We start from the raw sequence: 13,416 nt of genomic DNA on the forward strand, positions 1-13,416 counted from the left end.
AGAGATGGTGAGTTTCACTTCAAAACCGTATTTCATAGACTGCCACAAACTTTACAATTACAGTTAAATACACATTAGCATTGGATTCTGCAGACATTACCAATAGTTAGACTGAAAGGCCACAAAGATATTGTCCTGTCTCTAGGCCAGTGCATCCCTCTATCTGGATGCCGATAAATCATCACTGCCAGGAATAAATTTGATCCCTCTATTTCTGAAGAAAAAATGTTTTGCATTTGCAAGCAGCAGTTTTCTCCAAGTGGCAGGTGTGTTCCAGTCATTTCCCAGGGAGAGCATCTTCAGACAAGCCACAAGGGTTTCTCCCCCCTCTTCACATTGCTCTGTATTTTGTGGACTGCTCAGAAGATGTTTCTGGCCATGGGCACCTGCTCATCTGGGCCTCAGTGGCAGTATGAGTTTCCTGATTCTGTTCCACTGATGTTCTTCAACCCTCCATAAGAGGGACCAGCTTTAGGTGTGAGAGGATAGTTCTGTCTTTGTTTATTTCTCTCTGTTCTCAATGCTAATAAGGGGGTGATGATGTTATTTGTGCTGTGGCCACTTCTCTATTAGGAATAGACTAAGCCCAGCAACTCTTTTCACATAGGCTTGCAAACAGCCATCAAATGATAGTCACTGAACAGATAAAATAGAAGTGATTGTGTCAAAGACACCCCATCCGCTAGAGCATGTGCAACCTCTGCACTGATTTGATATCATCAGCTGTTACCCTGAATTGATCAATTAATAGAAACATGAAACTCAGGTCTTCACAGGTAAACTTTACTTTACCTCTAAGAGGGAGCATTGTCTAGTGGTTAAAGCACCTGACTTTGAGTTAGGAAATGTGGGTTCTAGTCTTGGCACTGCCATTCACTTGCTGTGTGACTGTGCAGGTTGCTTAGCATCTGTGTCTCCGATGACCATGCCTTTAAAGGGAAAAAACTGGCACACATTCATGGTGGCATCTTTTAGGGCTGCAAAGAGTCAGACAAAAGGATACTTTTATTTTTAAGTGTGCTGGTGTCACCACTGCCAGCTTCTGACCCAGGGAAACCTGCATATTTTGGAGTGGAGGATTTTTTCCAATACTTCAGTGTTCTGCATTCATTGTGAAACATTGAACAAGTGTCATCAACGGTCGCTTTGAGCAAAGGAACAGCTTTGATAGCGTTTACTTTCATTCAAGTTCTCTTCATTCCAGACATTGTTCATTACCCTGAAAGCTCATTCCACTGGGCTGTTTGTTCTCAGTAAACAGTGCAAATTCTACTCAGCATAGCAATACAGCTTGAACAAGCATTGTGTAGCTATAAAAAAACAAATATTTTGGCTGATGAAATGAAAAAAAAACAGGTTATTTATTATCCTGAAGCTCCTGGGACATCATAAGAAAAACCAAGACTATCCTGGTTGAAATAGGTTGTATGGTCACTTTATAGTTACCTCGCATGTAAACTGGGGATATTTACCTCCACCTTACAGAGCTGCTGTAAGGCTATGCTCATTGATATCTGAATTGCTTTGAGAGCCTCAGATGGAAGCTCTCGGAAGTATTGTTTTCAAGTGGTGATTTTGACAGTAACATGCTAATCTGAAATGATCCTCTAGAACTAGTGCTGCTAATTCTCTCTCCACCTTCCAAAACTCACTGTGGTACAGTGAGACAAGATGTTCCTTCTTGCTTCCCATCTTTCCAGAACTGTGCTCCACTGCAGGAGCCAATGACCTAAAATGCTTCTGAAATTGTATTTTCTATGTGATTTCCCAGCCCAGCAGGGTGGAAAGCATAGACTAGGTGGAAACAGAAAATGGGTCACTTATCTGAAACAGAAGCTAATCACTTATTTACTGTAAGTGAGTACCGACTAAAAACTGAGATCTCTAAAATGTGTTGCTGGATTGTTGGCTGTTTTTTCAGTATGGCCCCAGTTCTAGTGGGATGACCCCTGTATTTCAGTCAGACTGGAACAGCTACAGAACTGAAATCCATGTGCTGTTTACATGGTGCAAAGAAAATCTTTGACAAAGATATGTATGTATTTCTGTTCTTGCAACAAAGCTGATTCATATAAAGCGCACACACACTAAATCCTCTCTCCTAATCATGCCCTTTGAAAAGCCTGCATTTTCTCTTTGCTTACAGGCAGTTGTGGTCATGGTGGGATTGTGAATATCAGCCAGCCCTATGTTGTACAGCTGAACTGGAGAGGATTTTCCTTCAAATATGGTTCCTGGGGTAGGGATTCCTCTCTTCGGACCCCACAGAAGGACCTATACTGGGTTGCACCTTTGAACACAGATGGGAGACTCTTAGAATATTACAGACTTCATAATTCCTATGATGATTTGCTGCTATTAAAACATGCTAGAGAGTTAAAAATTCAATATGGGGAAGGCAGTGGCACCACAGTTTACAATAACTTCATGTATTACAATGTATATAATTCAAGAGATATGGGCAAGCTCGATTTAAACACAAACACATTGGCTGTGAGGAAAACTCTGCCGAATGCTGCTTATGGTAACCGTTTCTCTTATGCTGGTGTTGGGTGGCAAGATATGGACTATGCTGTGGATGGAAGTGGATTGTGGGTAATTTATTCAACCGAGGACAACACAGGTAACATTATGATTAGCAAACTCAATGAGACCACACTTGATGTGCTCCATACTTGGAATACAAGGCAGTACAAGCCATCCATTTCCAACGCTTTCATCATCTGTGGTGTTCTATATGCCACAAGACCTGTCAACACTAGGAAAGAGGAAATATTTTACACATACGACACAAACACTGAACAGGAAGGTAAAATTAGCATAATTATGGATAAAATGTTAGAAACAATTCAAAGTATCAACTATAACCCCTCAGACCGAGTCCTGTATGTCTACAATGATGGCTACCTTGTTAAATACAATCTTATTTTTCAACCTGTGTTACACTGATATGAATATACACAACAACTAGAGATCACAGAAAGTCCGATTTTATATCCCTTTGGGCAATGTGAATGTTAAATTAGGGCCTAATCCTACCAAGAGTCACTCCTGGGCATAAGGTTTATTACCATGAGCTGCCCCATTGAAGGATAATAAGCTCTATGCCTGGTAACAATTGGGTGCAAGATTAGGTTCATAGCTTTTTAACTGGTGTTTAGATACAATGGCAACAGGAGTACTAGAAATGCCTCTGCTATAAAAATAGATTAAATAGATGACTTAGTGATGGACAACATGCATTGTGATAGGGAGATTGCTCACACACTGATGTGCATTTGGAGGAATGTCTGTATTTGGATGACACATGGAAACTGAACTGCTGTTTTGTCGTCACTGCTCAAAGTATGCAAGGCCATAAATATCATATTAAGCATTGGCCTTAAATAATTACTAAAAGATTAAAATTAGAGGAGAATTAGAATTTGATCTTTAAAGAGCAGACCATTGGTTAAGCTGAAGCTGTGGAAACGGTTGCCTTTGCTCCTTCTTGCAACCCATCAATGTATTTTAGATGGCAGGGCTCCAATGCATTACTTTCCTAAAGTTGCACTTCATGAAAAAACCTTATTAACCATTTTTGGACAGTTGCATTTTCTTATCCCTGTGTCCTGGGGGCCTGATCCAAAGCCCAATGAAAGCAGTCCCTTGGTATATGGCACATGCTACAACAGAACATAAGCTATGCCATCCTACATGCTCCATTTAGTCCTGGAGCCCATTTAGTCTTCAATTTACTGTGAGCTCCATTAGCATCTTTCAAAAACACTCTGAAAGCAAGGAGCCAAATTAATTACCAGTATAATTCCATTGGCATCAATTACCTTACATCGGGGGTGAATCTGGCACATGATCTATCAGTTACAGAATACTGAAGTTGGGACAAAATCAGTTATATGCTCTTTATTTTTAAAATGCCACTTATAAAATTTTTGTATCAATATCTGTACTGTAATCATGTCAGAAATAATGAGATGTACAGTTATGAAAATGCAGTAAATGTTTGCTGGTTTTCTTTTATTAATCCTATCTTTGTCTTCTTATAATCTGAATCAGTAGATGTGAATGATTAATTTTTGTTTAATAAAGTGTTATAAAAATCCAAACCCTATAGTTGTTTGTCATTGCACAACAGCTGGGAAACTTTGGGATGCAGCAAGAAGCCAGCTTGACCAAATGATATTAGAAACAAAAATCATACTCCTTTGGGCTTAGAGTGTTTAAGAGCCCCTGGAACAACACAAAGGTGTGAATCAATATGTCAGTAACTAGAGGAGGGACTTTATTTCCACTCATTGAAATATGTTCACCAGTTAGATTAACATTCTCCACCAAGTTGAGATGTTACTTGAGAGGTCTGAGGCTGATGACACATTTTAAAGTCAGATGCTGCCACTTACCAGGTATCTGCATCCGTTTCCTGAAAGTGTGTGAAATGAATTTGAAAGCCAGCCATCACTGGTGCAGTAATCTGATCCATGAGCATGAGCCTTTAAAGAATTCACAATAGTTCAACTGAGGGTTTGTTTAACTATAAAAAGCTAAAAGACAGCAGAACATTTCTTGCTTCACATTTTTTGGGGTGGCATCCCATTAATTCCCAAGGGTTGCCCTATTCACAGGCATAAAAGGCAGTTCTATATGGCATCACATTTTAAGGAGCAATTTGGGGCTAGATCCACAAAGAGGACTTAGGTTCAGTGTTGCAACACCTAACTTTAGGTCCCCTGCCACTTAGTGGAATCTTCAGCCCTGACTCAGGTACACAGGCTCCCTATAAATGTATGTGGAGAGTTGGTCACCTAAGAATGGGATTCACAGAAGCTGAATGGGATGCTGCTGAAGCTAGCCAGTAGCAAATGCTGAGGGTTGGGCAGGAGTCCACATAATGCCACTTGGGATTCACGGCTGTGAACCCTCTGCTGGAATTAGGTGTTTAACCCAGGTCAGCCCTGTCTGAAGGGGGAAAAGAAAAGACAACTTGGAGGTTAGGATGCCCTTTTATACACTATTTAAAGCATTCAGCTTGGCTGTGGGAGACCTGGGTTCAAATCCCCACTCTTCTTGTGTCAGAGCAAGCACTTGAACCCAGGTCTTTCACTGCCCAAGTGACTATGCTAAGCACTGGGCTACAGGAAGAGTGGGGGGAGGGGCTTTCTTAATCTCACCTGTTGAAGCTGCTTCACTTTGTATGAAATACTTAAATAGTCAGTGGGCCAAAAAGCAGTCAGAATGACTCTCTAGCAGTGGGATTACAGTATTTAGTTTACAGACCCAAGTTCTAGTCCTGCACCAATGACTGTTTAAACCTGGACCACTACTCAGTTCTAAGCTGTTACCGCATCTTATTATTGTCACTGTGAGAAATCTTGTGATTAGCAACAAACTTGCTACTAGCAGGCAGGGCCAAACCAGTCGACTTTCTTTTGTAGGAGGTTCCTATTTACCAAACAGGCTGTGCAATGTCAGCTCACTCTGTATCTAATATCAGAAAGACAAAAGCAAAGGGCAAGTCTAGCCGATTTTGTGCATTTCCCACTTGCAATTTTTGAGTGTCACATAAGCTGGACAGCTCCATGCCTTTCTGTACTGTCCAAAGAGAGAGTGCCTCTTCACAGTCATGGAGGTGCCTAATTTGGGGTAGGTCCCAAATGGCTTCAGACTGTAAATGAGTTTCTGATATGGTACTCTCCAATTTACAAAGAGGAGCACAGTGTCCCCAGTCCCTGCACAGGCTTGCAAAATTGAACGGCAATGCAATGGGAAAGCAAGCACCTTCCATTGAAGCAAATGACAAAACTTCCTTTTTCTTCAATGGGAGCGAGACTACAATGAACCAAAACCTGGACACAAATTCGGTTGTTTGGAGATCCATTCCTGATGTGATTCCTCTCCACAGTCTTGCATCTTGGCCTGTCTCTCTGTCATCTCCTTGTGGATATTTTGCTATCTATTTCATTGTAAGTTGGTTAAAACTGAGCCTTTCATTCCTCTCAAGATCTCCACTACATTCTCAGTCACCATTGACAGTACTACCAGCCTTCCTGTCACTCAGATGCATCATGAGGGTCATCTTTGACTTTTCACCATCTCTAGAGCCATGCATCCAAGCTGTATCCAAGCCTTGCCACTTCTTCCTCCCTCGCATTTCCATTATCAGGCCTATTCCCTCAGTCTACATGACTCAAATTCTCTCCGGTGCTTATCTGCATCCTCTCGGACCTTCCTGGAACCCACCTCACTCTCCTGTCTAGTCAAAATGATGTTGCAAAGTCACCTTTTTGATCTGTCACAGTGACAATGTCAGTCCCCTTCTCGAGTCCCATAGAACATGTCATATGCAAGCTTTCCCCCCCTCCTTTATGGGCCTTTCACAACCTAACCCTTCCCCACTTGCCTACTCTTGTATCCAACCCTGCCTCTTCTGCTCTGCCAATGCTGTCAGCCCCTATCATCCATTAGTTCACCTGTCACACAAGCGCCTTCCCAAAGACTCACTGCCAGACTGGAACTTTGCCCAGGTCTCCTGAACTCTGAGTATAGATGCATTGCCCCTTTCAGACTATGGTATCATTGGGGCCTTGTGTTGGATGTAACCCTGTTTTACTGCTCCTCCTATCTTCCCCCTCCATTCATCCCTGTGTGATGAAGAATTTCCCTTTCCTATATTCCTTGTACTATTCTCGTGCGTGTGTGTTTACTCCAGGGGATGTGGAGCAGGTATTCTTGGGTTGGAAGGGACACATCTGTACATGCTCGTGCACCATGCATTTCATGAGCACAGGTGTATACCTGTTCACCCCCGTCCCTGATATCTGCCCTTTTTGCAGTGTGAGGGAGACGCTGGCGCATGTCTATTTGGAGTGTGACAGGTTGCAGCCCCTTTTCCAGCTCCTCCAGAACCTTCTCCTAAGGTTCTGACCACACTTTCCCCCGCACCATTTGGTTTATGCACACGCAGTCCATATCCTCATGAAATCATGAGACCTCCTCGTCAACCTCCTCCTGGCGCTGGCCGAGGTGGCCATCTATAATGCCAGGAAGAGGATGCTGGACAAGGGCCATGTTCATAGGGCCATGGATATGGTGTGCATAAATCAGGAGGTGTGTGGAAAAGTTCAGGCAGAACCTTAGGAGAAGGTTCTGGAGGAGCCAGAAAAGGTGCTGCAATATGGCACACTCAAAATAAATGTGTGCCAGGGTCTCCCTTATGCTGCAAAAAGGGCAGGTGTCGGGGATGGGGGTGAACCATGCCAAGTACATGCCCGTGCTCATGGCTCCATTAAGGAGCCACCAGCTGATATCCCTGGTGGGCCGTGGGACCAAGGTAGAATACAGGCTGGCCCAGCTGGGGGAGGGGCCTTCAGATGCGGGCAGGCTTGTACCTGCCTGCCTCCCGGATTTCAATAGGTGCAAGCCTTTTTGGAGTCCTCATCATTGCACCAGAGGCTGTTCCTGACAGGAACCACCAGGGTTGGAGACCTCCTGGACTATAACCAGGGGGACTGAGTGGGTCCCTGGGTGCTAGGTCAGTGCATGGGGCTCTCCACCCCTCATACCCCCCAATGCGTACTCCAGTAGGAGACAGCAGCCTTACCGCCCATCTCTCGGGCATTCCATGAGTGGGTCCTGTGGGAGGATGCTCCCCGCCCACCCCTTACCCCTGGCCTTCCAGACATTTTCATTGGGCTCCTGCCAAGTGAGCCACTCCCCCCCCCACCCCCGGCTCCCTCCCCCCTGCAATCTGAGCCAGCCACATGATCTGCAGCCAGTTCATTTCTGAACCGCGCCAAGGAAACATCTGTACACACTCGTGCTCCACACATTTCATTTTCTTACCCTTGTGTCCTGCCCCGATACTAAGTGGTGGGACCTTTTGCCATCTCTTGGGGGCGAGGAACCCCGCTGGGCCAGCCTGTATTCCACTTGGTCCCACGGCCTGCCAGGGATATCAGCTGGTGGCTCCTTCATGGAGCCATGGACATGGTCGTGTACTTGGCGCAGTTCACCCCCATCCCCGACACCTGCCCCTTTTGCGGCATGAGGGAGACCCTGGCACACATTTATTTTGAGTGTGCCATATTGCAGCACCTTTTCTGGCTCCTTCAGAACCTTCTCCTAAGGTTCTGCCTGCATTTTTCCATGCATCTCCTGATTTATGCACACCCTGTCCATGGCCCCATGAAGTCATGAGATCCCTTGGTCTGCCTCCTCTGGGCATTGACCAAAGTGGCCATCTATAAAACCAGGAGGAGTATGCTGGATGGGGAGGTGCGCTGCAACTATAGGTCCTATTTTTGTTCCTCCCTCTGATCATGTGTCTGGGCAGCGTTCCTCTGGGCCACATCTGCTGGCTCCCAGACACCTTCGAGGAGCAGTGGGCGCTATCTGGGGTTCTCTGCTTGGTGTCCCCCTCCGGCTCCCAGCTTATGACCCTATGATCTCACTCCTGACCCTGTTTTCTTATTAGTTGTCCCCGAAATCATTTGGGCCCTGGGTTTAGTCGCTCATCCCCTTAGGCTGGGGGAAGGGCCTTCAGACATCAGATATGGGTGGGCTTGTGCCTCTCCTCCTCCAGGAACTGACGGAGTCCCCATCAGTGCACCAGAGGTTGGTTCTGGCAGGTATCACAAGAATCAGAGATCTCCTGGACTACGACCGGAGGGACTGGGCAGATCCCCTGGCATTCGGCCAGCACATGGGGCTCTCCACCCCTCAAACTCCATGACGCATATTCCAGACGGTGAGGGCTGCCTTACTGCCCACCTCGCAGGTCTTCCTTTAGCAGGGCTTGTGGGAGGGTGCTCCCGGCCTGCCTCTCACCCCTTACACTCTGGACCTTTTCATCAGTCCCCTGCCCCTCGAGGCCCCCCCACACTCCCCCGGCCCCCCTCTGCATAACCCAAGCTGGCTGTGTGACTTGCAGCTGGTTCATTTTTGAACCGTGCCTAGGGAACAGCTGTACGTGCTGGTGCTCCATATTTCCATTTCCTCACCCTTGTGTCCTTCCCTGACACTAAGTGGCAGGACCTTTTATCACCAGTGAAGGGTGAGGAACCCTAGTGGGCCAGCCTGTAATTCACCTTGGTCCCATGGCCCACCTGGGATATCAGCTGGCAGCTCCTTCATGGAACTGGGAGCACAGGCACGTATTTGGCATGGTTGACCCACCCCTCCCCCAAACCTGCCCCTTCTGTGGCATCAGGGAGACCCTTGGCACATGTCTACCTAGAGCGTGCCAGGTTGCACCCCCTTTCTGGCTGCTCCAGTTCCTTCTTCTCAGGTTCTGGCTTCACTTTTTCCTGCACCTTCTGATATACGTACACCCCATCCATAGCCCCTGAAGTCACAAGACCTCCTCATCAACTTCCTCCTGGCCCAGATGTCCATCCACCACACCCGGAGGAGGATGCTAGACTGGGAGGTACTCTGTGACAGTGGAGCCTATTTCTGCTCCTGCCTTGGCTTACACATCCAGGCAGAGTTTCTCTGGGATGTGTTTGCTGGCTCCCTAGACACCTTTGAGGAGCAGTGGGCGCTGTCCGGGGTTCTCCGCAAAGTGTCCCCCTCTGGATCCCTGCTTTTGAAACTGTAACCCTTACTGTTGTCCCTGTTTTCTCATTAGTTGTCCTCTGTATTTGCTTGAGCGCTGTGTTCAGTAGCTCCTCCCCTTAGGCTGGGGGAGGGGTCTTCAGCTGTGGTCCGGGATGCACCCACCCATCCCTGGATTCCCAATAGTTCTAGGCCTTCATTTCTGACAGTGGGGGGGCATAAAATGAAGTACTTGAACAAGTGGCCTGGTTTTCAGACGTGCTCCTTTTGCTTCTTTGAGTGCCCAGATTTGAAAACTTCTGCCCAAGTGTCTTGGCTAAGGTCAGCCGGATGGTTTGTGGCAGGCAAAGGCAGAGCCCACATCTCTTGATACTTTTAGTTACAAGACCATTCTCATCATTGGTACATTCCAATTAAATACACGTTCTCTGGAATGCTAACTGCTTTGATGGAAGAGTTCATCTTGTCTCTGGCTGTTGCTACACCTGTCTTACCAGACATGACTTTCCCTTGAGGCTCAGAAATACTACTGAAGAGCATGTTTTTACCTTTAGAATAGGCCACATTCCACTACAGTGTCAGCCATTTCCAAATATATTTTCAGGGTGGGTGGCAGGAGACCTGAAAGCTCATCGTCCCTTCAGCCTCATCAAGTTGGATCTTGATCTCACTTACACCAGTTTTTCATTAAGGTAAAACTCCATTTATTTCAGCAGAGTCAGTCCAGTTTTACACCCCCATAGATGACAGGAGAATCAGGCCCAGTACATTTGCTGCCTACTCGTCTTGCTTTCCTCCATGGCTGGGGTTATAAAGAAAGCGATTTTGTTCAAGTAGGAAAACAAATTCATAGATTTTTCTCCCTACTCTGCTCCTTTCTGTAGTTCATGCAATCTCCAGGACATGAAGTTTATCACAGACCAAGGGGAAAATTTTGTGATTCCCTTTTAAAGTATGAGGCGCTCATCCCTCTATGAGAGCACTTTTACTTACAAGAATGTGGGATTTTACATATATATAACGCTACAATTGACAGGTATGAGCCCTATATAGACAGACTTAAACAGCAATAGGTATTGCACCAGCTGTATTTAAATTACAGGTTGGTGAAGATGCAAATTTGCTTCAAGCAAAAAATGTATCAATTTGTTGCCAAACAGCGAATTGTGTCAATTTCAGCAAATTGTTCAGTCACAAACAAATAAACAGGCAATGATCAAATGCTTTGTTTCACTTTGACATTATCCAAACATTTTGATTTTTGGGGATAAGTTCACCAGATAATTTAGGCACCATTAACAAAACCCCAGAGGTAGGGGTGGGGGTTCCCCTCCATACACCCATAGCCCACTGATTAAGATACTCACTTAGCAGTAGTGACACCTGGGATCAACTCTCTGCTCCCAGAGCAGAGATTTGAATCTGGGTCTCCTACATCCCATGTGAGGGCCCTAAACCCCAGACTACTGGCTAGACAGGGACAGCGCTCCCTCTTGAAGTTGATTCACGGTGTATAAAAAATGTTTATATTACTTAGGCCACAGAGATAGAGTAAAAAAAAAAAAAAAGACTGGACTTTGTAGATTGGTGGTAGGGCACTCACTTAGGAGGAGGGATCCTGGGTTCTAGTCCTTGTGCCAGTGAATACGTAACTATTCATTTGCCAAAAGTTCCCCAAAACCCCCAGCAAACATTATTTTTGGTCCAACTCAAACAGAATTTTTGTTTATTTTCAGGAAGGGCCAGCAAACCAGAAAAACCAGTTATTCACCCAGTTTTAATTTAAATCTATACAGAAACCTACATACATCACCACTTGGTTACAGGAAAATAATGGGTTATGTAGCCTGTGGGCCGTGTTCTCCTCTCACGCAGATGAGAATCAGGAGTAATTTCACTGAAGTCAATAGAGAGAGCCTCAAGTGTTGTAAATTGGGGTTGCCCCACTGGCTTCCATGGAGTTACTCCTGATTTACACCTGTGAACATGAAAGGAGAATCAGGCTCACCATGCAGGTGACTAGAGCTGTGCAGAAAAAGGTCATTCCATTTCCTGGAGGATTTTGATATTTTGAGGTTTGGTTTCTATACGATTTGGAATGAAAACCCAACGTTTTGAAATTCTCTATGAAAGGGAAATTCCCTGGGTCCCTGACTCGGGGTCAGTCTGCCTGACTGGCAGCCCCAGAGCTGCAGACCTGGAAGCTGCAGGGTCCCCGGTTCAGGGGCAGTCTGTATGGCTGGCTGCCTTGGAGCTGCAGATCCTGGAACCCCTGGAAGCTCAGGCTACAATGAGCCATGAGACTGGGAACTTGGGAGATGGCGTTCCCGGAACTGCCATGGTCCCAGCTCCCTGTCAGCCCACCAGGTGAGCTGCTGGGGAGCCGGATGGATGAGCTGGCAGGAACCGTCTCTGCAGAATGTTTCAGTTTTGACAAAGCAGCCTGGCTAAATGGAAAAGCCTTCCAGCAGGGAATTTCCAATCAGCTCTGTGTGAGACCCTGTGATGGGGTTCTGATGGGTCCCCCTTGCGGTGCCACCTGGAACTGGGATACCACTGAGCCTTCTGACCCACCAGCCTGGGCTCTCTCTCACACTGTGCTGCTGTGACAAGCTACAAAGCCTTCCAGCCTGCACTTTCACCAGCATTCATATAGGTAGGGGCACACATGCAGGCTCTCTAACCCCCAGCTTCCCAGCCTAGGACCGCAGAGCAGTACCGTCCTGCCATGGTCAAATCTGGCCAGTATATGGGTTTAATACCCGGTCTGCCTCTCCCTCAAAGTGAAGAGGACCATGCACAGTTGTGGTAATCAAGCTGAAATTTTCCCCAGACACCTGAGTCAAACACACACTGGTTTGGATTAAAACATAAAATAAGTTTAACAACTACAAAAAGATACATTTAAAGTGACTATAAGTGATAGCAAACAGATCAAAGCAGATTACCTAGTAAATAAACAAAAATGCAAACTAAGTTTAACATATTAGCTAGGTAGGATCAGGGCCGTCCCTAACTATTCTGGGGCCGTATGCAGCCCTCCCATGGGGGGGTTGTGTGGGGCCCCAGGTCTCTGCAGGGGTTGGGAGGGTGGCTTGCGAGAAACACCCCCCAGCACTCACTGGGGGCGCGGCTGGGGCTGGGTTGTTGCACTTCCTGCCCCTGGTGAGTGCAGGCATGGCCCTGCTGCAGTCCTCAGGGAAGTGGGGGGTGGAGCAGGGGCGGGAAGAGGCGGAGGCTTTGGGGAAGGGGTGAGTGGGGGCAGGGCTGGGGCGGAGCAGGGGTGGGAAGAGGTGGGGCTGGAGTGGGGTTAGGGCAGAGGCTTTGGGGAAGGGGTGGAGTGGGAGCAGGGCTGGGGTGCAGCAGGGGCAGGAAGAGGCGGGACAGAGGCTGAAGCAGCATGTGGTGCCCTACGCAGCTGCATACTTTGCATATGGGTAGGGACTGCCCTGGTAGGATATGAATTAGCAAATTCTCACCCTGAGTGATAAACAGTCTGGCACATTCTTAAGGCACAAGCTGCCTTTGCTTTGCAGATGGGTTTCTCAGATTTTCATACACAGGCTAGAAATCTCTTTAGCCTGGGACCATCACTTCTCCCAGTTCAGTCTTTGTTCCTCAGGTGTTTCCAGGTGTGTTGTTGTAGGGAGAGTGAGGTCCCATCATGATGTCATTTCCCCCTTTTATATCTTCTTCCCACTTGCTGGAAAGCTCTTTTGCTGGGACCTGGGTTAAACAGTTCCCATTGTGTAGTAATATCTCTGAGAGTTTTCTATTGTATACAGTTCCTGGAGTAATCCTTGTGCTTGTGTGCATTTCCTAAATAAGCCATTAGCATTGTTTGGCCTTTTTTTTTTACTGTTG

The 13,416-nt window shown here is 46.5% G+C and overlaps 3 protein-coding genes across 3 annotated transcripts in view; 1 reads left to right on the forward strand and 2 right to left on the reverse strand.

The window, feature by feature from the left end:
• The window catches only part of LOC135873063 (olfactomedin-4-like), a 33,374-nt gene extending 30,425 nt beyond the window's left edge, over positions 1–2,949 (forward strand). The window contains exon 5 of the mRNA XM_065397538.1: positions 2,147–2,949. Within this exon, the coding sequence (XP_065253610.1) occupies positions 2,147–2,949 (803 nt within the window). The remainder of the gene's footprint in view (positions 1–2,146) is intronic.
• Positions 1–13,416, reverse strand: part of LOC135873059 (alpha-2-macroglobulin-like) — a 1,316,454-nt gene that overhangs the window by 643,461 nt on the left and 659,577 nt on the right. The gene's annotated exons all lie outside the window — the stretch shown is intronic.
• LOC135890878 (scavenger receptor cysteine-rich type 1 protein M130-like) overlaps positions 1–13,416 on the reverse strand; it is a 152,081-nt gene that overhangs the window by 108,964 nt on the left and 29,701 nt on the right. The window lies entirely within an intron of this gene.

This window comes from Emys orbicularis, chromosome 1, assembly GCF_028017835.1.
Source record: "Emys orbicularis isolate rEmyOrb1 chromosome 1, rEmyOrb1.hap1, whole genome shotgun sequence".
Lineage (NCBI taxonomy): Eukaryota > Metazoa > Chordata > Testudines > Emydidae > Emys > Emys orbicularis.